At 45.2% G+C, this 23,359-nt stretch overlaps 1 protein-coding gene across 1 annotated transcript; it reads right to left on the reverse strand.

Annotated features, from left to right (window-relative positions):
* Window positions 1–1,447: 1,447 nt before the first annotated feature.
* grb2a (growth factor receptor-bound protein 2a) lies at window positions 1,448–23,356 on the reverse strand. The gene is made up of 5 exons (XM_083655722.1): window positions 22,939–23,356; window positions 8,861–8,958; window positions 6,282–6,404; window positions 5,583–5,757; window positions 1,448–3,269 (listed from the first exon to the last, which is right to left on the reverse strand). The coding sequence occupies exons 1-5, from the start codon at window positions 23,014–23,016 to the stop codon at window positions 3,087–3,089; spliced, it is 657 nt and encodes a 218-aa protein (XP_083511848.1). The 5' UTR covers window positions 23,017–23,356; the 3' UTR covers window positions 1,448–3,086.
* Window positions 23,357–23,359: the final 3 nt, after the last annotated feature.

Here is a 23,359-nt window from a genome sequence, read left to right on the forward strand (position 1 = left end):
ATGGATTTCTTTTAGTGTAATATTAGTCCTTAAATCAATAGCTCAATAGGCTGTTTCACTTTATCCACCCGTTCACTGTCGGACAATCGCTGGTATGAATTATGATTTTTCTCGTAAGGTCTCTTCCAGTGTTGGGCAAGTTACTTTCAAAATGTAATATACTACATATTACTAGTTACTTTAATTTGAAAGTAATAAGTTACTTTACAATATTACTTTCTGTGTAGAGTAACTTGTTACTTATTACACTACTTTGCATTACTTTGACCAAAACAACAGCAGCAACAGAATGACATCACCGCCCCAGAACATCCCGAAACATAATTTCAACCGCCTTGAAGTCAGTGTAAACAATCCAAAAATCGAAATGTTATTCTTTTCCTTTGTTATTGTCATCTATAGTGGTTATTTGCATAACAACACACAGTTTGATTAGTAAACGATTGTATCTAAAAAATTTAACTGAATTTGTAACTTGAGTTACTTGACAAAGTAACTGGTATAATATTACTGAAATCCTATAAGTAATAAGTTATATTACTGAGTTACTGCTAAAAGTAATATATTACATGTAATATGTTACTTTTGTAATGAGTTACCCCCAACACTGGTCTCTTCACACTGAACTCTTCCATAGGACGGTCTCTTGGCAAATGGGACCAACATGTCTGAAGACATTAGTTCCACCTGCATTGTTCCTACTTGGTGCTTGTCTACAAACTGCTGATACTGCTGTCACCAGCCTAGGTGAACAGAAAAAAACCCACAAAGTACTGGAGGGCCACACAGTATATTTTGAGACAAGCCCCGGGCCATTTCAAATCAGTACGCGGGCTGCAATTGCCCCCCGGGCCGGATTTTGGACATGCCTGCATTAGACTGTACTGCGTCTGCGTGTAGAGGTTAGTTTGAAGCAGGTGGTCTACACACTGGGATAGCCTCTACTCTCTGATCCAGAGTAGAGGGTTGCTGTGGCTGCTGTCTGCATCTGTAACAAGAGATCTAGCTTTTTTCCTTTCCGATTGGAAAACGCAGGATTCATAGAAATTCTCAGCAAAAGACCCAACTGAGTATTATTAGGAGTGATCCAAACACACTTTTATTCTTATTTTCATGTGTAAAAAGCCACCGGGCCATTTGGGGGGGCATTGTGGCCTGCATCAGATGATTCATAGCAGGCCAATGATTAGAGGAACTCTGATTTGATCTTCTAAGCAGCAATGAAGAACATGTGCATTAAATATGGATTTAATGTCATTCATACCATAAAGCAGGCATGGAGAAAGACTTTAATGGTTCCCATTTGAAGAGGACCATGTGGGCGGAAGCAGCTTTCATCCCGGTCACATAATGGGTAATGAGAACAAAAAACAAAAACAAGAAATGGAACGTACTGCTCAGCTCGTCACAAATAAGGCAGAGACCACGGTCGCAGATACCTTTTTTTTTATTGTTTATTATTGAGAAACGAACCCGGTTTTCAATGATGAAACCGGTCCTAATGAAGTGTCCATCAACACACACATCCATATCAGCTCTATGTCCCGCATAACATCATAATATATACTGTGCTGTGAGATAATGGAAGAGTTCCACTAGAGAAGAGAAGAACTTTCCCCCTGCGCCACAATCATGAGCTTTGAAGAAGAGGCGCGCTCTCAAGTCCCTCGTCACATGTTGCGTTTGAAGTTGAAGTTTTGAAGTATGCGGTCATCATTAGTCATTAATGACATCACACTGACATGAAGTATGTGGTCATCATTAGTCATTAATGACATCACACTGACATGAACATTCTGAACATTGGCTTCAATTGCAGAGCGTCTTCTGACCATTCACATATTGAAAACATGGCTGTCTGGTCTGGCAGTTCATGTCGGGAGTCCCATCAACATCGGAAAGATGAAAACATGAAAACGTTCAGTTTGGACCCACTGTTAGTGCAGAAAACACTGAACATGTACATAATTATGTTGAAAACAAAAACATTGTTAATTGCAGTAAAACTACAGAAGCCCTTCTGGTAATACTCCACCATAGTTAAAATGTCACATGCAACTATTTCTGTGTTAACGACTCTCTCGATTGTAGATTGTCAAAGAGTTGGACATTTACGGTATTCAGCAACGACACAATGGCACAAAACACATTTCCTCTTTGCCGTCAGCACTTTGTTGCCGTACAGAAGGCACTGTCAAAAAAGTGTCACCTTCAATGCACTCCGGATCAGATTATATTAAAAAAAAGAAAATCCTACACAATTTTCAATTATTTAATCCAGTCAAACACTCCCTGATGCCAACACACAATGGTTACATTCGTTATCCCAAAAAGCATTAATAAATATGGCATATTCAACGAAAGCATTTGCCTTGTAACTGCTGCATTTTTCTCAGGCTGCTTCAGAATGATAACGAGATAATGAAGAGATGAGGAGCGAACACAACCGACGAGATTTTCACATGCATATGTCGACGACCGATTTTGCTCATAAAATGAAAGTGTTGCAGTAAATTGTTTATGAAAATATGAACAGCGTTGAACTTTGTTTACGCTGCATGACAAGCTGAAATGTGAAATAACATATCGATTTGCTTCTTTTTTCCTGGTTTAAAAAAAATAAAACATCGCTTGACATCCCAAGACACAAACAGTAACGATTTAAAAAACCAGAGAAAAGATTTCATGATCCATCATCCAAATTGATACAGCATCCTGTACATTACATCTCTTAATCATACAAAAACAAACATCTATCCAGCGTCCCAAAGCAGGGGTGACGTCAACACATTAGTCTTTGGTCTCCTCCAACTTGACATCTTTTCGTCGATCTGTTTTGCAACAGATGTGTTCAGTGACGGGCAGCAATTTGAAGTTGAAAAACATAAGAATGAAGGGCGGAGAGGAGAAGTGAGCGTAGTCGTGCATCTCTGGAATAAACGATGACTTCCTCCCCCGGGTTCTAGCGACAGTATGACACATCCGTACTGAAGGTCCCCGATCCAAACCTCGTTGCTTCACTCTGAGCTCTCCAGTCTGCCCGCTTCGTTTCGCGCCGTCCGGTTGGCTTTCGAGCACGAGCGCGGTCACATGTGATGGCTGACCGGCGTCACGTAGTTGCGGGGGAAGGTGCCCGTCTGTCCGCTGCACGTGCCTTTCCACCAGTTGGCGTGGGAGTTGTCCAGCACCTGGATGACGTCTCCGCGCCTGAAGCCCAGCTCGCCCTCCTCCTGGGGCTCGAAGTCGAACAGCGCCTGCACACACAAACTCTACATGGGAAGAGGAACAAAACAAAGCAAACAAAAAAAATAGGGTTAGGATTTGTGAGGCAAGGTACAGTCGTTTTCCACTTGGTTGGCCGTTAATCTGCAGAGGTGGAGAACAATAAATAATAAAATATAGCCACAAGTGGCAATAGCAGGGGTTCAAGCCTTGGCCAAATGGATTTGACCTTGGCCAAAAGTGTCAGTGGTTGTGAGGACACAGACCAAATTTATCCCTTTAAATAGCTGGTGAGTTTCTGGAGTTATGGCCATTATTGGGTTAGGCCACTTACAGTTTGTGCCTCTGCCATGCCCCCTTTTGGTCAAATTGCATTATAGCCTGTCAGAAATGGAGCTCAACAGTCATGTGACTTTTCCCACCCAGGAAGTAAGTTTCCCATTCATTTTCTCCATAGACATTTAGAAAAATCCTTATCCACCTTATTTCTAGCTGCCATGATGCCTGATGGGTGCTTCTTCCGCTTCCGGTGTAATAGACTGTTTTACAGTCTATGGTTTAAACTTGACAAAAAAAACGTCTATGAGGATTTTACAGCAGAGCCATTCTGCTCTACAGCCGTGTCGTTCGGGTGCTGGGATAACGTAATGCATTGTGGGTAGTCGGCTACTGTCGCTAATGCTAGCGGCTAGCGTAATAGTTACTTTACATGGCAGTAAAACGCCACTGAATGACCAAATTGATTTAACTTTTACCCATTTCGAGTAACACTGTTTCCATACGGACCCCCAGCGTTGGTTAGTTGTTTATAACGTGACTATATTTATAACTTTTATAACGTACTCCAGTTTCCGGTTTATAATTCGGGTCTGCAGCCGAGTATAACAAAGGAAATGGCAAGCTGCAACAATAAGTCACGTTAAACCGGACCTTGTACCCACAATTATTTTTTTACAGTGGGGCATTCAAAAATAAGGTGGATATAACGAGTTTTAAAGGTCCCATTCCGTGCAAAAGCTGTTTTTACTTGTAAATGCATATATACTGCTGTCAGCCCTCCCTGTAATGAGTGGTCACAAGCTCAGAACTGCCACAGTTGGATTTGTCCCTATCCAGCTTCCCCCTGCAGTCTCCTCCAAGCCACACCCCCAAACACTTCGTTTGCCCAGAGGGGAATTGGGACGTCACGAGCTTCCTCACGCATACTGCGCGGGTCTCTCTCACACAAGCTACCTGCACCATTTTGTCTATAGCCACAAAATTAACACTTCTAGCTGGAGCGACGCCAACTGTACGTGATCCAGCAACTGCAGAGGTGCATTCGGTAAGTCTAGGCATTTTGAGATGTCCTCTTTACCTTTTTAAGGTAACGATAACTCGCAACCTAGCGTGCTGGTCCACAGACGCTAATCTGATTGGCCGCTGGGAGCCTGGGGCGGGCTCTCCCTCAGCGGCCAATGGGAACTGTTAGTTCTGAATATATTATAGAAACAGGCCATTCTTGGGAAGCGACGAGATGAGGAAGTGAGAACTCCGTCACAACAAACGGGGTTGCTATATTTTCGACAAATTAATCCAGAATCATGTTTTATGGACCAGAGACACACGTTTTTAAGAGGTTACAGCTGCACGAATTGGGACCTTTAAGGCTGGAACCATAGACTGTATAAAAATATGGACGTCACCCATTGGTTCGTGTCAATTTGAAAAATTCGCATTGTGACCGTCACCATCTTGGTTTTCTTGGAGCCAGATGTGACCATATTGACAGCACCACCTGTTATTGGTCCGTGATTGGTGAGCTGCGCGATCACTGGACAGGTGACCTGTCAATCATGCCCCCAAACATAGTCTGCTTTATAGTCTATTTTACTCTAAATGGGACCAGAATTTACAAAATGAACATCATGCTGTATTGAAGAAGACTTGAAACTAGTGATTGAGACCATAAACTCATTAGGAAAGTGTTTAGTAAGGCAGCCATAGACTGGTGAGTTATATAAAAAAAAATCCCCCCCCATACAGTTCTGAATGGTGAAATTAGCTATAGAGTCCAAAACTGTTTTCTGAACCAGGTTGTAAACATCTTTATTTCTGCTGTAAAGTGGGATTTTAACATGGGGTGAATGGGAATGACTTCTTTTGCAGCTCACCTCAAGTGGTCATTCGATGAACTGCAGTTTTTGGTACTTCCGCATTAGCCTCATCTTTCAAACGCGAAGGTTGGGGCTTGGTTGCTACACATATAGGCTATATGATACCTGTGTGTGTGTGTGTGTGTGTGTGTGTGTGTGTGTGTGTGTGTGTGTGTGTGTGTGTGTGTGTGTGCGTGTGCGTGCGTGTACATGTGTATTTCTGACCTGCTGCAGCTGGATCTCCTCCATGTCCCGCAGCAGGATGTTCTGGCTGCGGGAAACAGAGGAGGTGCGGTGGTACTCCACCAGCTGGTTCAGCGAGTTGAACTTCACCACCCACAGGAAGTACTTCCCCGAGCCGTCGCGTAGGATCTTAAAGTGCTGGACGTCGCTGCCGTACCTGTGGAGGGTGAAACACTGTCAAAAAAAGCTCATTCATGATGTTTATTTGCTGAACTACAAAAGGTAGAAAAAGTTAAAGGATAAGTTCACCCAAAAATGAAAATTCTGTCATTATCTACTCACCCCCATGCCAAACATAAAAAAAGGTTCCATCCCCATCTGGCATGAGCAAGTCTCCTCAAGCCCCGGGATGCCATGTTGACTTGAAAAGACGTCATTTACACCCTGTTTTTAGTTGAAAGATTCACTATTGCCATGAGCTTAAAGTGAAAGTGAAAACGGGACTTTCAGTTCACAGAGCTGAGCTACAGTGAAGATTTCAGCTAAATGACGTCTTTTCAAGTCAACTTGGCATCTTGGGATGGGGCTTCTGGAGACTTGACTCATTGCCAGATGGGGAGTATGCATGGTAAGTACCTGCATGGAAATTCACCTCGTGCAAGTGGCATTGGGGAAGGAAGAGCTTTGCGAGGAAGCGGGTGTGTGTGTGCGGCGGCCAGCAGGGGGCGCGTGTCTACCTACTTGACAGAGAGGGAGAAATCCCCCGGAGTGCTCTCGCTCTCTCGGATCAGGAAGGCTCCATCCAGCCTCTGTTTGTTCAGCAGTTCTTCAGCTTTGGCTCGCCGGATCTTCCCATGAAACCAGCTGTCAGAATCAGAGGCATGTAAAACAATAAGTCACACTTAGAAGAACATGGAAAACAAGTCACGCGAGCCACCTTTGAAGACAAAGGTGATGTAGAAAATACAGAAGTGCTTTGATCCCCTTACTGCTCGAGGGCAGGTAGTTCTTTTGATGTACTTGGTGGAAATTACAACGTTGTGATGCCACCTGGTTTGGCTAATGCTTAATAATACCCCCAAAGGATATATAGATATATAAGGCTGGGTTCACACCGGGGACCCAAGCCTTGCCTATGCCTTGCCTTTACCCACGCTTTTAAATAGGCGTCCGTTTTAGTCAACGAGGCTGTGTACACCGTGCGCCTGAGCGTGAACCCTGCGTGTACCCACGCCTCGCCGATTTTATCGTTTAGGCGTGAGTTCTATTTTCAAGCCGACAAGGCGCGTGCAGGCAGGCTTCTTCTGTCAAGCCATGAAAGAAAAACGCAACAATATCCGTGGGAAATGGCAAAGTCAACTGAATTTCAAAATAAAATGGAGTTACTACAACAGTGTTGAGCAGAGAGAGAGCGAGAGAGAGAGATTGACGGGTGGCTATCACGTGGGGCTTTCTCCCTGTCGGCAAACAAAGGAGAGAGAATAGCGACCGACCAAGATGGACAATGTTGTTGTGCCAGCACATATTCTTGCAAGATCCTCTCTAAAAAGTCCGACTATAGTCAGACCTGGTTATAGGCTACATATCCAGCATCAATAGAACATTAAATATATCTGATTTATTTATCTTACCTACCCATGATAATTCCGGACCACACGTGAAAAAATACAGTCGGGAGAGAGGAGAGGCGCTTGTGACTCGGCTCCAGGTTCAGCGTGCAAACGCGTGCGGTGTGGTCGCAAAAGCGTGTAATAGGTTCACGCCCAGCTCAAGGTCTGCAGGCGTAGGCGTGCGTTGAGGCAAGGCAAGGCGTAGGTTCTCCGTGTGAACGTAGCGTAATGTCTGCAGGCTTCAGACTCTTTAACATGATTTAAATCTTCATCGCCATCATGATTTAGAGCCTGCTGATTGGGCACCTTGCTCTGGGGGAACACCCGCCGGCTGCAGAGGAGCGGCACCTTGCAGACGCTTCCTGTCGCTTCTAAGGAGCAAAGGGTGCTGGAGCCCAGAAGAAGAAGCTAAGTGGACAACATGCAGCCTAAGATTGTCACAGCGTGAGTGAATCCTGGCCGTATCTAACCTACAGTATTATTATGATCGTTCTAATGGACAACTTGCAGACTTTGTTGACAAACAGTGAAAATATGAATTAAAGAAGAGGAAAACAGGGAAATGACCCAAGTTACCAGCTTCAGTTTGGCATATCCTCAAATGCACCAAATTTGCTCCTACGATACTATACACCCAACAAATAACTCTAGGCCTCTCTCAGGCCCATAACATTTGTCAAAGTTTCAAGTGAATGAAAGTAATACTTGTCTAAGTTTCCTGGATTATGAACACAGGGCTATACTGGGCAGAGTAAGACTAGAGGGGGAAAATGAGACGCAGCTGACTCAGTAGAAAAAGGCCAGGCGCCACATGATGAAGACCTTCCATAGAGATAGAGGGATGCTGCGGAGCCAAACCAAAGGGACACGGAGCCCACAAGGACCTGACAGGCCGCCCAGGCTAAAGCCACAAATCAGCTCACACAGGCTTCTTGCAGGCCGCGCGCCAGCACCAAATCCTCCCTTATCTTTTGCACAAGAGGCAACATCGTGAGCAGAGGCAGCCTGGACCCTATGGCTCATTTCCACCGCTGGTATCGGCGCGGCTCGGCCCGGCTCTAGTTGCTTTTTTTGTTTGCTTTTCCACCGGTCAAAAAAACGGGACGACCCGGGTTGTGTCTATACTTCTTTTTTTCATGACCACCTCTGTTAATGTGGAGGTGCCAGGGCTGGTGGAGCCAGAGAGACAATATAATATTTCACTTGGACCAAAAATAAAATACAAACGTTGACTTTTTTATCAAGTTTTATTTTTTATTTTTGGTATACTAAAAATATTTATATACAGACAGCTCGGCAGTTTCATGCAGCGTTGTGACGTTACCAGAGTTGGGGTCCATTACTCAAAAAAGTAATGTATTACTACACATTACACATTACTTTCAAAAAAAGTAATGCCTTACTTTACTTGATTACTCCCTGGAGAAAGTAATTTGTTACACTACTCGTTACATTACTTTTGCGTTACTCCGTAACATCGCCTGAGATGCATTGTCATGTAATTTGCCAGTTAGCAATACAACATTAAACCTTACATATGCCCATATATTAGCACAAATCTCGATCTAATAAGGTGAGTTGCAAAATCTTTCCTGTCTGATGGTGGCTGTCCGTTCAGTTTGCTGAATGCTGAGAAAAAGGAAGTGCTGTGGGGTTGCACTCTGGTGAAAACCGTCTATATAGTGTATTTATGTTGGCATAGAAACTTACCCATGCGGTTTAACTGTGATGTAGTTCTTGGGAATAAGGCCCTCCTTCCCGTTCTGTTCTGCTTTGTACCAGTTCTGGTCACAATCTTCACTCAAAACCTGAAAAGAGAGAAGAAAAAAACACTGACATTCTCTCACTCACATTTGACTTAAGTGTTGCAAAAAAATGACCAAAATGACACGATTAGCAGGTGCATTTGTTTTTCTGCAACAGATTTCCAATAACGCAAAAGAGAAGTTTCAGAAACTGTCTGAACTGTGACATTGCAAGTCAAATGCAAAACTGACAGTTGAGAAGAATGTGAATCTTCTTTGAAAAAGAAAAAGAAAGAAAAAGAATATATAAATTAATCAATTCCACTTCTTGTCTCCAGTTGGTCTTTGAATCCACCCTAGAACTTAGAGCAGCGATCCTCAAAGTCCGGACTCCGGTCCGCATCCGGACCCAGACGCCGTCCTATTCGGACCGAGCCCTATAACCTACAAATCATTGAGAATTGTTACATTTCACGGAGCTTTTCTATTTTAACTGGCACATGCTTTTCTAGCCTTTACAGTGCTGGTTTATCTGCCAGACCACACAGCCTACCACACAGCCAGACCACACAGCCTGCCAGACTACACAGACCAATCCATGCGCTGTAAAGCATCACACGTGATGCTACTCAGCCAATCAAATATCCGATTCGATTCTGCCTGTTCCAGTGCTGCAGGCGAGAGCGTGTCTGATGTTGAGCGTGTCAGTAACACATGGAGGCGCGAGACTCGGAGAAATGTGAGAGATAGAAGTAATTTCACATGGCGTGCTCAAAAGAAACGAGTAGACCGCAAAAACAAAGATTTAGTTTGAATCCGGAGCAGGCAGACTCTTAGATGTTCATTCATTGTTCTCACGGGCAGTTCAAAACCAGGCAGTGTGTATCGTGAAGTGCGATGCGATCCTGACCTGTCTATGAAAGTGCCACATGAGCAAACGCACTCAAATCCAAACTGAGGGCACATTCACACATTCACTGCCCAACGGCATGTGACGTTTGCATTGCGAACGATCGATAAACAGACAGACAGACAGACAGATACATAGCCTACAGACAGATAGATAGATAGATAGGTAGATAGATAGATAGATAGATAGGGAGCTCACTTCTCTCAATAGAAAAGGTGGAGTAAAGGGAAGAAAAGGGGATTTTTTTTCACAAATTAAAGCACTTTTAAGATGCACATTTGGCTAGTTATTTATAATTAATCCAGTTAAATAGGAAAACTGTAAATAAACATTGTTGTTTATTTTGATTTGACAGATCAGTCGTAATGACTACATACAGACATTGTAGGCTACCATTAAGCTACTGTCATCATTGAAGTAGCCTAAGTTCAATGGCACTGAATCATAACGCAAGCTATGTTACAATGTTCCGGACCTTTGCTTGAGGATATTTTCTCTAACTGGACCTCTATGTATTTTAATTGAGTGCCCCTGCTTTAACCCATTGATACCTGATGCAGCATTTGTGTGTGTATCCCTTTAAGACCGCGAACCGCGTGACGCGGTTTGTGGTCTTAAAGAGATACACACACAAATGAGGGATATACACGCAAATGCTGCATCAGGTATCAATGGGTTAAGTCAAATTCCTCATTTGTAATCTGATTACTTACTGTGGCTATTATAGTGAATCTGAATCTGACCTGTGCCTCTTCTCTCATCCTCCATCATCCTGCCAGGCAAGTCAGAGATAGGCCCTTGACAAATGTGGGTGGCGACTTGTAGCAAGAAGCCAGACAGACATCAGCGGAATTGAATCTGCTCCACCAAACTCAATGATTGATTGAGGACTTCTCAAAAAAGTGCACAAAGTTAAAAGGAGAGTAAGATTCTGATGCATTGAGGTGTCTGTCTCTGTTTCGCCCTCTCCTCTCTTCCCTCTCTTCCTCTCCTCCTTCTTCCTCTCCTCTCTCTTCCTCAGTCTTTCTTCTTTTTCATCCTGTGTCATGTCTCCGCTGTACTCGTATCGGCGTCTCACTTTTTGAATGCAAAAAGGCATCTTAGGACATCTCGTCTCTTGCCAATAGAGGCAAAGTGACCGCCTACTTCCTGCCTCAGCACTGTACCAGAGATTTTCATCCGCCATTTATTTTCCCATCGACATTTCGTAAAATGCGTATAAAAATAGTTTTACTGGTTCAAACCAAACGGTTCAGATATATTTAGAAACAGGAGAGACGTTCCACTTTGCCTCTCTATTAGAAAACATAAATGTGCAGGAAAACCTGGCAGCGGCTTAGCTTTTTTATTCTTTGAACCAATCCTCCATGGCCCCCTTCAGCGCAGTGTCAAATCCCCCTCTTCTCCTACATGGCACCCTACAGCACAGTGGCAAATCCCCCTCTTCCCCTCCATGGCACCCTACAGCGCAGTATCAAATCCCCCTCTTCCCCTCCATGGCACCCTACAGCGCAGTGACAAATCCCCCTCTTCTCCTCCATGGCACCCTACATCGCAGTGGCAAATCCCCCTCTTCTCCTCCTTGGTACCCTACAGCGCAATTGCAAATCCCCCTCTTCTCCTCCATGGCACCCTACATCGCAGTGGCAAATCCCCCTCTTCCCCTCCATGGCACCCTACATCGCAGTGGCAAATCCCCCTCTTCTCCTCCATGGCACCCTACAGTGCAGTGACAAATCCCCCTCTTCTCCTCCATGGCACCCTACAGGAGCGCAGTGTCAAATCCCCCTCTTCCCCTCCATGGCACCCTACAGCGCAGTGTCAAATCCCCCTCTTCTCCTCCATGGCACCCTACAGCGCAGTGGCAAATCCCCCTCTCCTCTCCCTCTTTGTTTGGTAGTGGAACAGAGATTGAAGGGGTGGTGCGTGAATAATCACCAGTGTCCTATATTTAAGTGGAAAATGACAGCTGTGTGTGCATACACATTGTGTGCAGCTGCTGAGCTGACAGGTATTCACAAAATACAGGTGTTCACTTTGGAATTTGCTAACCCCTTTTGCTTTTTTCAAAACCTGCGTTACCACCCTAGGGGGTTGCACCCTATCAGTCGATGAGAAGAGTTACAGGCTATGTGTACACCAGATGCGTTACGGCTGCGTTGCGGATCCGGCAAAACTGCCGGATCGACTCTCGCCAATGTTGATAAATGGGCGATACATGCGGTACTGTACAGAAAGATTACACATCTGTTCTATTTTTACAGATTACATGAGTGTGGGTCTGTTAGTGGGTCCATACCGGAGCCGTACCGCATCTGTTCCGGAGGCGGTGTACATTAATATGTACCTTAGTCTTCATTAGTTACATAAACTTATGGAACATTTTGTCAAAAATATAGGGTTGGGGCCCTAAATACTGTAACATCCCCACACATCCCCTCACCAGTTGAAAAAACTGGTGCTGGACTAAAAGAGACTCAAAGTAAAGAAAGGAATGTCCGCATCAGTATATTGAAGTAGCCAATTTAGTGTTTCATAGCATAGTTATTATAAAGTGTTCCAGAAAAATATTGTTTCTCAGTAGTAAGGTACTAGAGAAATACACTGATGAGTGAAAAGTGTGACCACATGCCCTGCTCTCCCCTACATAAAACATCTTATTTAATCATTCAACTTCCTGTGTATTCCTTGTCACTACTGTATACAAGGTGATCATTAAGACACAGTCAGACAGTCTCGGAGTTGATTTGTCTTACTGCCTGCCTGGTTGTGTGCCAGGGTGAGTGAGACCTAGCCAACTGAAACTACGATATGGAGACTCTTGAGACTGAGTGTGTGTGTGTGTGTGTGTGTGTGTGTGTGTGTGTGTGTCCATGTGCTATCTGTGCACGCAGGCAGGCAGTGTGTCATAATATCCTGGGGGTGATGAGAAGTAGATAGAGGGAGGGGAAGAGGCCCCAAAGTGTCACAACTCATTTACCAAAAGATCTCCTTTCTTTGTTACTTCTTCTCATCCCTCCTTCCTCTTTTTAATTTCAACACTTCTGCTTGAAACTCTCCCTCGTCCGTTCATACTTGCCTTTGCTACCAACCTCTCCTTCCTTCCTCCTCTCACCTTTTCTTTTGCAACACAGGTCTCAAAAACGTATTAAACATGGGTCATTTACAGCAGGGCGATGTGGGAATTTAGAACTTTAATTAATCATGAGAGAGATAACGAGGAAAAGAGTGGAAGAGAGATACAAAGTATGGAGACAAGATAGGTGGGTTTTTATCCTCATCTAGACTTGGACAACTATTTTGAATAGCATCAGTGGTGTAAACGGATCTGTGAAGAGGCTCTGGGTTATGGGCCCCTGGGCCTGGGCCTGGGCCTGGGCCTGGGCCTGGGCCTGGGCCTGGGCCTGGGCCTGGGCCTGGGCCTGGGCCTGGGCCTGGGCCTGGTAGGCCCATTCGGTAATACATCCCTGCGACGTGATTTCAGTAATTATAACATCATCTGGATGACAGGAAGACGAAGATGAGTCACACAAGAGTGTGAATGTGTGTGGGCCTGTCTTGCGTATACGCAGGTGCAGTTTGAGGTTGTGGTGTGAGTACGCGTTGAAAGTGTGTGTGTTTTTCAATAGGATGAATCAGCAGGATCATCATCAGTGAGAAGATAGGATGAATCAGCAGGATCATCATCAGTGAGAAGGTTTTTCCCCCTGCAAATGTTCCCCTTCTCTTCACAACTTGAAACCCCTAAAATAAATGAAAGAAAAGGTCCTCACTCAAGTATTGAAAGTACTCTATCTATCGATCTATCTTGTCAAGAGCACTAAATACCAACCTGTTTCTGTTACTCAGACTGAAACGAAGCCACTGAGAGAGAGAGAGAGAGAGAGAGAGAGAGAGAGAGAGAGAGAGAGAGAGAGAGAGAGAGAGAGAGAGAGAGAGAAGGTTTTTTCCCCTGCAAATGTTCTCCTTCTCTTCACAAGAGAAAGAGAGATTGCTCAAATGTTCCTTCAAGCCAACCAGTGTTCTTAAAACAATGGAGCAATTTCCTGAGGTTGAAGGCAGTAGTGAGCACCTGAAGGTATCATTGTGTTGTTTGTCAGATCTGAGTATAGACACACAGGCCAAAAAGACAAGGTGCTTTATTGGAATCACACAAAAGTGAAACCCAGTGGGACAAACTAAAGCAAACTGAGAGGAAGCTGAATAAATAAACTTTTCATGGCCAATATATAATAAACCCCCCCCGCACCGCAAATACTACACACACTGCAGTCACCCTAAATTTACCTAAAGGCCTCAAACCTCCACTTCATCGCAACTTTGACAAGTTTTGAGTCATTTCTGCCAATCCAAACCAAACATATTTGGTCACAAGAGAGCGTTGAAGGCAATCATCACAAGCTATAATCATAGAAAACGACAAGAGATCCACTGGTGTGCTTGAGAAACCCAACCGCTGTCCCCTCGGTCAACTCCCGCAGGAGGAGACACAGGAACGCTGACAGCCACAAAGAGGCGTCCCTCAAAGCAAGTACTTATTAGACAGCTGTTTCCATCTCCACGGCAACGATAGAACGTCACGCCTCTTTTGCTTCTGGAAAGCTGGCATGCTATCTAACGCTGTGTTCCAGACAACTGGGACATGGGTGTTTTCCCAGTGGAAAAGTCCCACCCCCCACCTTCAAAGCGTTCCAGTGCACAAAGGCAAAACGTAAACAAGAAACATGGCGGACCGCGATAAACAGCTTAACAATGAGCGGAGCAACCTCCTACGACGCATAAGGTAACATTGTTCCATTACACATTTTATTTTAGGCACTTTGGACTACATACTCCATGGTTGCGGCCATTGTTGTGTGACGTCAGACAACCGATTCCCCGCTGAGTCGGGGTAGATTTCCACCGACTGGCGTTCCAGTGCACTTTTTCTAGCAGGAGGTCAGAGAATCCGAAGGTCCCAGTTGTCTGGAAGGCAGCATAAAAGCACACCCTGTCGGCAGCTAGGAAGTGCATAGCTTTAAATCGGAAAGCATCCAACCCCCCAGTAATAGTTCACTGGTGGAATGAGCGCTCAAGTTACCATATGGTAGACAATATTTATAAAATATTATAATATCAATATTATTTATTATATTATTATTTATAAGAGTAAAGGCAGATCCTTAAGACTTCGAAAAAATATGCCAATGACATACAGAGTTTGATTTTAAGAACTTTTTACTCCAAAAGTAGGCTAATCGTGCAGGAGCGGAGTGCATTGTTTTTCTTTTGTTTGTTTGTCCAAAAATCTTGTTTGATCTCGTTTGTTGTGGTTGATATTCAAACAGAACATATCTTGAGGATGTGTTGTGTTTTGATATCAACCAGGACCCCTGATTGTTTGGAGTATAGCTCAACCCTCATCACTCTATTGACTAACTTTTTACATGCCTCCATGCTGTCACATGAGTACTGTATATCTTGTTGTTTTCTTATTTTGTTTTGCCTGTACTCTGTTGTTGTTGTTTTTGTTCTCTATGGGGGATATGAGATATATGGCATATGAGAGCCATGTATGTCTTGTAACACCATGTGTTTCTTAAAAAAGATCATATTATGCGAGACTTGTTTGGTTCTGTGTAAAAAGGCAACGCTAGCTTATTTGTGGGCCTTCTTCACAGCAATATTGTGGCCTCTCTGTGTAAAAAAGGCTAGTAGTGACAAACAAGGCAGCACAGACATAAATGACCTGGTTTGACTCAAATCAACTACTTCTGTCTGTCTCTCTTTGCCTGATGTTCCCCTCCCACGATATCTCTGTGATTGTGTATATCTCTCTTTCCCTCCTCTTGTGTGGGTACGCCAAGAGGAGGGGGATAATAAAATAAACAAAACTATTTCTCCAGAGCTTCTCGTTTCCTGCCTTCCTCCCCACTCTGTCCCTCTCCGTCTGTCTCTCTCCGTCTGTCTCTCTCGGGGTGACATGGAAACGGGTGCAAGGAGGAAACTGCTAGTCAAATGCACTTTGTCTTCCTCACCTTTGTTTGCTACAGCCTGAGGGGGAGAGCAGGAGTCGTGTGGTGGTCTGTCACAGTCACACAGGAGGAGCTACAACCTGAGGGGGAGAGCAGGAGTCGTGTGGTGGTCTGTCACAGTCACACAGGAGGAGCTACAGTCTGAGAGGGGAGAGCAGGAGTCGTGTGGTCTGTCACAGTCACACAGGAGGAGCTACAGCCTGAGAGGGAGAGCAGGAGTCGTGTGGTGGTCTGTCACAGTCACACAGGAGGAGCTACAGCCTGAGAGGGAGAGCAGGAGTCGTGTGGTGGTCTGTCACAGTCACACAGGAGGAGCTACAGCCTGAGAGGGAGAGCAGGAGTCGTGTGTTCTGTCACAGTCACACAGGAGGAGCTACAGCCTGAGAGGGAGAGCAGGAGTCGTGTGGTGGTCTGTCACAGTCACACAGGAGGAGCTACAGCCTGAGAGGGAGAGCAGGAGTCGTGTGGTCTGTCACAGTCACACAGGAGGAGCTACAGCCTGAGGAGGGAGAGCAGGAGTCGTGTGGTCTGTCACAGTCACACAGGAGGAGCTACAGCCTGAGGGGAGAGCAGGAGTCGTGTGGTGGTCTGTCACAGTCACACAGGAGGAGCTACAGCCTGAGGGGGGAGAGCAGGAGTCGTGTGGTGGTCTGTCACAGTCACACAGGAGGAGCTACAGCCTGAGGGGGGAGAGCAGGAGTCGTGTGGTCTGTCACAGTCACACAGGAGGAGCTACAGCCTGAGGGGGAGAGCAGGAGTCGTGTGGTCTGTCACAGTCACACAGGAGGAGCTACAGTCTGAGAGGGAGAGCAGGAGTCGTGTGGTGGTCTGTCACAGTCACACAGGAGGAGCTACAGCCTGAGAGGGGAGAGCAGGAGTCGTGTGTTCTGTCACAGTCACACAGGAGGAGCTACAGCCTGAGAGGGAGAGCAGGAGTCGTGTGGTGGTCTGTCACAGTCACACAGGAGGAGCTACAGCCTGAGAGGGGAGAGCAGGAGTCGTGTGTTCTGTCACAGTCACACAGGAGGAGCTACAGCCTGAGAGGGAGAGCAGGAGTCGTGTGGTGGTCTGTCACAGTCACACAGGAGGAGCTACAGTCTGAGGGGGGAGAGCAGGAGTCGTGTGGTCGGTCACAGTCACACAGGAGGACGATCAAACAGATGACCGTGTCCTGGAGCCACTCTATAAATGGCCACAATTGATTTGGGTGCATTTCCTCCCGCTACATCCTGCAAGCTTCCTGTCACAGCACTCAATATCCACCGGGGGGGGGGGGGGGTCGGGGTTTAAGGAGAGAGCTGATAACAGCGGTGCCAACAGGGGTGAATGTAAGTGAATGTAATAGTGATAACGGTGAAGCCTAACTGACAGGTACAGCTCATAAAGGACGTAATAGGTTTTTAGGGCGTTTGGGGCCCAAGAGTCCATCCATGCCCCTCAAGAACAGCCTGCAGAAGGATTTGAAACTCAAATATCTGGTTGCTTAAAGCGCATGGTGCAGGTTGGAGACCACATTGCATTAATATGTGGAAGGGGTATATAGCAATGGGATTTGGGGGATTTTTTTTTTTTTTCAATCACACATAGCTGCGTTTAGACTAGTTTTTGTAACCAGCAGGGGGCACTGGTCCATTTCATGGAACTACCTTTTGTGATGTCACAGGGATGCAAAATAGTCACCTTTAGGTGACAGTCACATTTTTCAGCCCAAAATATGAGGATTTCTGAGTGGTTTTATGTCTCTGCCCTGGTATCTGTCACCTTTTTTCACTCTCCATGACTTTGCATCCCTGTGTCAGCCCCAGCAGAACATTCTCCTCTTGTGATGTCACTCCTGTTGTTATGTCACACGCCCATTTATAAAATGCCACCTTTTCCTCCATATTTATACCCTGGGGGCCTGTGGGGGAGGGGATCTTTGTCTTTTTGGAGTGTTTTCACTGTAATCATGAGGTAAAATATGGGGGAAGGAATGTGCTGGGGTGTTCAGCTATAGCAGTGATCCTCGCTATTTCTTCGGCAGGACAACGTCAATAGGAGAGCCACTTTTACCGCAAAACACCAAAAGCCACCCCAACCAAGCACATCTGCCTACCATTTTTTTTTTCCCACACACACACACACACACACACACACACACACACACACACACACACACACACACACACACACACACACACACACACAAGTTTCCGCTAAAAAATCTTTCAGGCCTGGAGGGATTTCGAAACGTACCCCGACCGCAACGGTGGGGGCCGTCGCTGGCGACGCTGAAGTTTTATCTAATCTGTTCACATCTATGTTCGCAATGGCATCCCAAGTATCATCATACTATTATGGGATGCGATGCGAACAGTTGTATTATGGGATGTGCGTTTCCCAGGCAACGACACACGTTGACATGTTTTGGAACAGCGCCGCACGCTGGCACAATACTCCTAAAAGCAAAATGCTTATTGTTTTGAATGATTTGGCATCTTCTATTACTGTCAACACCAGTATTGTTGTATTGTAATAATATGCCATAAAGGTTTATTGACATTTTGGGGAGAGCAGGATTTTTTTTTCTTTTTTTGCAAACTATTAGAGCCGCCAACTAAAGCTTTGAGAGCCGCGCAATGAGGAACTAGGAGCTATAGGATGAATCAGTGTGACATCACCACACCAAAACAATATGGTCTGTTCAGCTATAAGATGAATCAATGTGACATCACAACAACAACATGGTCTGTTCAGCTATAGGACGAAACAGTGTGACATCACAACAACAACATGGTCTGTTCAGCTACAGTATAGGACGAGTCAGTGTGACATCACAACAACAACATGGTGTGTTCAGCTATAGGATGAATCAGTGTGACATCACAACAACAACATGGTCTGTTCAGCTACAGTATAGGACGAGTCAGTGTGACATCACAACAACAACATGGTGTGTTCAGCTATAGGATGAATCAGTGTGACATCACAACAACAACATGGTCTGTTCAGCTACAGTATAGGACGAGTCAGTGTGACATCACAACAACAACATGGTGTGTTCAGCTATAGGATGAGTCAGTGTGACATCACCAACATGGTGTGTTCAGCTATAGGACGAATCAGTGTGACATCACAACAACAACAATAACATGGTCTGTTCAGCTATAGGATGAATCAGTGTGACATCACCAACATGGTGTGTTCAGCTATAGGACGAATCAGTGTGACATCACCAACATGGTGTGTTCAGCTATAGGACGAATCAGTGTGACATCACCAACATGGTCTGTTCAGCTATAGGACGAATCAGTGTGACATCACAACAACAACAACATGGTCTGTTCAGCTATAGGATGAATCAGTGTGACATCACAACAACAACAACATGGTCTGTTCAGCTATAGGACGAATCAGTGTGACATCACCAACATGGTGTGTTCAGCTATAGGATGAGTCAGTGTGACATCACAATAACAACATGGTCTGTTCAGCTATAGGGCGAATCAGTGTGACATCACAACAACAACATGGTGTGTTCAGCTATAGGATGAATCAGTGTGACATCACAACAACATGGTCTGTTCAGCTATAGGATGAATCAGTGTGACATCACAGGTACCACTGCAGCAGAAACTAGTGAAATATGCTGTGCCAAACAAATGTCAATATGTCAAAATAAAAACTATACATGTAGATCACACATCGCTTCTATTTTGACATTGTGAGTGAAGGCAGATGTACAGTAGCTGAAGGGTCTGATGTATGCTACGTAGTGTTAAAGTTGTGTGAACTGTCACACTTTTGAAATGTGTGAATTTAGTAAAAAGTACAGCCTGCTAGAGTGAGTTCCTGCTCCATAGGGTCCCATTATAAAGGTTGAAAAAAGTATCAAATATAAACTGATTTCTCAAACAGTTCAAAAGATAAATTAAAGCTGAATTAAGGAGATAAGAGTCCTAAAAGTGGTGAACACTGGGGATAAATGGAGAGAAGTGATTGATTGGTGGGGATAAACTCAGATAACAGGACAGACTAATGAGGGAACATGGGAAACAGTGTGGAACAGGCATAGCCTGGCTCCAGACCTTCGAAGCCACGCCCACTCCACAGTTGTGAATTTAGCTCTTCTTGGTTCTTGGTCTGGAATCGCCATGAGCAAACGCCTTTTCTCCGGTTGAAAATCCAATGACGGGTGCTGATTGGCTAAGGCTGTTTGTTGTCAGTCATGCACAACAGAAACAGCTGTGTGGCCATAGCTAACGTGTCCTATAATGTGGATTCTAGTCATAGGTTGATGTTGCTGCATGGACCGGTTTATGTGACGGACACGTGACTTCCTGGTCAGACGTCAAGTAAAGAGTAAAGCACGTTACTGATAGGTTACACAACATAATGTAGCTACTAGCTAGCTAATACTAGCTAGCTTCTCTAGGTTAAGCAGCCAACTTTGGCTGACTTTGTACTTTTCGTTTTAACGAACGTCTTATTACCGTAGTTACTGCAGTGTACGATAAGACTTACGTTAAAACGACAAGTACAAAGTCTGCCGACTTTAGCGAGAAGCTGGCTAGCATTAGCTAGCTACATTAGCTTGTTCTTGTGACTAGCAAGACTGCTGCGGCTGCCCTGCCGATTGGTTAGGGAAGACTGAAGCCCGCCCCCTCATACAAATGCTCTGAAGCGAGCACAATCTCAGACGTCAAAGAGGCAAGGAGTTTATGAATTGACGATGCAGTTTGAAATATCAAGCTAGAACAGGCAGGCAGGGAGAGGAACACGTAGTGTAGACATTAAAATGGGCAGACCATGATGGCACCACCTCTTCCTTTGATTAAGAGTGGTGGAAGAACTACACAGTGATGGGAACTAAATACACATAAGAGGAATGCAGGACATCTTTAATTCAATTAACTACTACTGCCAGAAGAAAGCAGCAAGATGTTTAGGTGCAACACATGCAAGTCTTTTCTACAATTTGACTGAGGACTGAGTGAATCACATGATATAATGTGATCAGCATTCACAAAGCATGGAGAGCACAGCGAGAGGCACGCTGCCAAAGCCAAACCAGGCAGCACTGAAATGTGAAGAGCGAGAGAGAGAGAGAGAGAGAGAGAGAGAGAGAGAGAGAGAGAGAGAGAGAGAGAGAGAGAGAGAGAGAAGACAGAGGGTTCCAATGAATCCGGAACGGCCCAACCAGAAACAGCCCCGTCCGCTGCGGTCTATTCTTCAATTGGGAACGAGAGAGAGCCAATGTTCCTGAATGTGCTCCAATACTTCATCTCTATGCTCTTTTCTTCCACTTAAATGCCACCATCTCTCTCTGGCTTCTCCTCGGGATCTGGCACGCATGGCGGCTGATCCTCTGCATCTGGCACGCATGGCGGCAGATCCTCTGCATCTGGCACGCATGGCAGCTTGCAACCGGGAAGCTGACAGAGCGCTTGCACAACTCGAGACGTACAGGAGTGGAGTGCTGAGATCCGGGCCTCAGGGCAAAGGGGGGATTATCAGCCAACGGTTGCCACACAAACACGCCCGCACTTCACACTCTCCAATGATAAATATTTGACAGAGCTGCCAAGCGTAGCCACATGCGGGCCCCGGGGACTCAGGCAAGGCTGGCAGTTAGCTCGGATAAAAAGAGCTTTCCGTGCTGAACCTGATCCAAGGGGCCAGAATTCACTAACAGGCACAAGGAGAGAGCAAGACATCTGTTGGTTTGACCTCTGTGGATGTAAAGTGCAGGCAGTCAGTGACTAGTTTGTGGTGTGTGTGTGTGTAATGTTGACTTGAGCTAGTCTCTGTGTGTGTCTGTCTACCCATGCTTGTCTGTGTCTGTGTGTATGCTTGTGTTAAGGCTAGGCGATATGGACCAAAAATCATATATCGGTATTTTTAGGCTGACTGCAGATAATAAATATCAGTATTTTCTATTAAGTGGGGGCTAAATGTTCAGTTGTAAGTCAAAGCCACATAATTATGAGATATTGCGTATTGTCTCCAAGTGGGGCATGGTGATAAAACAATCTCGATACAGGATTGCGATAAATAGGCATGGGTCAACGGTCCGGTGTACGAGTTTTAAACCGGTTTGATTTATTGGCAACCAGCTAAACCGTGTTCATTAGGCGTCACCAGGCTCTTTCAGAGGGGAGAGAGCCTGGTATGTGTTACTACAGGCAGGAAGACAGAAGAAGACCCGCCCCCGTCTAACGGTGGCCTGTGCTGCAGTGTTTTCGTTCCCCTACAGAAATGCAACAGTAGGCAGTCGCTACGAGTTAGAGAAAAAATAAGAAGCATGGGCATACCAAACGAAGTGTTTGTTTTTAGCGAATGCTAGTGACTCGCGTCGCCCATGTTTTCTAAACGTAACGCAAGAATTGAGCGGAATATTTTTCCTGGAGCACAGCACTTTGGTTCCGGGCTTCCAGCTTCCACTGAGGTTTTCCCATCCAGGCTACTTCAGCTACTTGCTACTAGCAACGAGCTAGAGTTATATGTTTCATAGCGACGGAGGGATTTGAGAGCGACACGCAGGGAGCTGAAAGGAAATCCATTAATGGGCAGAGTCGGTCGGTTGGAGCCAATGGCAGAGCTTGCAGGGAGTGGAAAGGGATTTTCTTCCGCTGCCGACGGAGCCCCGGCTTGAGTTCAGTTCCGTTTACACAGACATGAAACGAGCCTGACCCCAGAGGTTAGAATCTCCGTGAAGTGAGCAACAATCTCCCACAATGTGACTTCCGGTTTAACGATTTTTAACCCTGGCCCCTAACCCTAAAACAACCTGAAACAACCTAACCCAAAGATTGTTGCTGGCCAAACTTGTTGCTAGCTTTATCCTTAGGTAAAATCCATATTTACCTACCTGGGATATTTTACGGTAAGGTAAAATATCCCATATTTTACCTATGGGTTCCCAGAGTGCAATAAGTGTGATGTAGAGTGAGCGTTATAAATAGGCTATGTGTAGGATAAATAACTGTATGCGCAAGAGTCTCGCGTTGAGGCTAGCGTAAACCACACTGTAAATGCACTAATAGCCCTTTCCAGAACGCCATATGTTCAGATCATCCGACCTGAAATATACAGCGTTCTGGAAAGCCAAGGGCTAGCGTTATATGATATTTAGCCTACCTTTAATACAGTCCCACGTTTAAAACTCATTTCGTCGTCTGCTGTCGCTGTGAAGTCAAACTTGGCTATGGCCTCCATAGAGAAAAAAAAGCGTACAAACACCGTTTAGGGCGATTGAAAACTCAGAGAAAAGGTCCCTTTGAAGTTTCCAGCAAAGTCTGTAACGGTAAATCAAATCAAAATCAAACCCAGTAAATCAAATGATGTTAGCCCAACAAGAGACACTGCGGTTCACGATTTCTCAAAGCTCCCGCAGAGGCGAACAATTTCACGGCGAGTTCCTTTTGTCGCAGGAAAAAAGCACCCGAGAGAAATAGACTTGCTACAACACAATTCAATATATCGTTACCATAGCCAAACACTAGATAACAATTTAGACAGCATCTGCTATTAAACGTGCTGCCGCGCCCAGACAATATAT

The sequence above is a fragment of the Poromitra crassiceps genome (genome assembly GCF_964638095.1).
Source record: "Poromitra crassiceps genome assembly, chromosome: 19".
NCBI lineage: Eukaryota > Metazoa > Chordata > Actinopteri > Beryciformes > Melamphaidae > Poromitra > Poromitra crassiceps.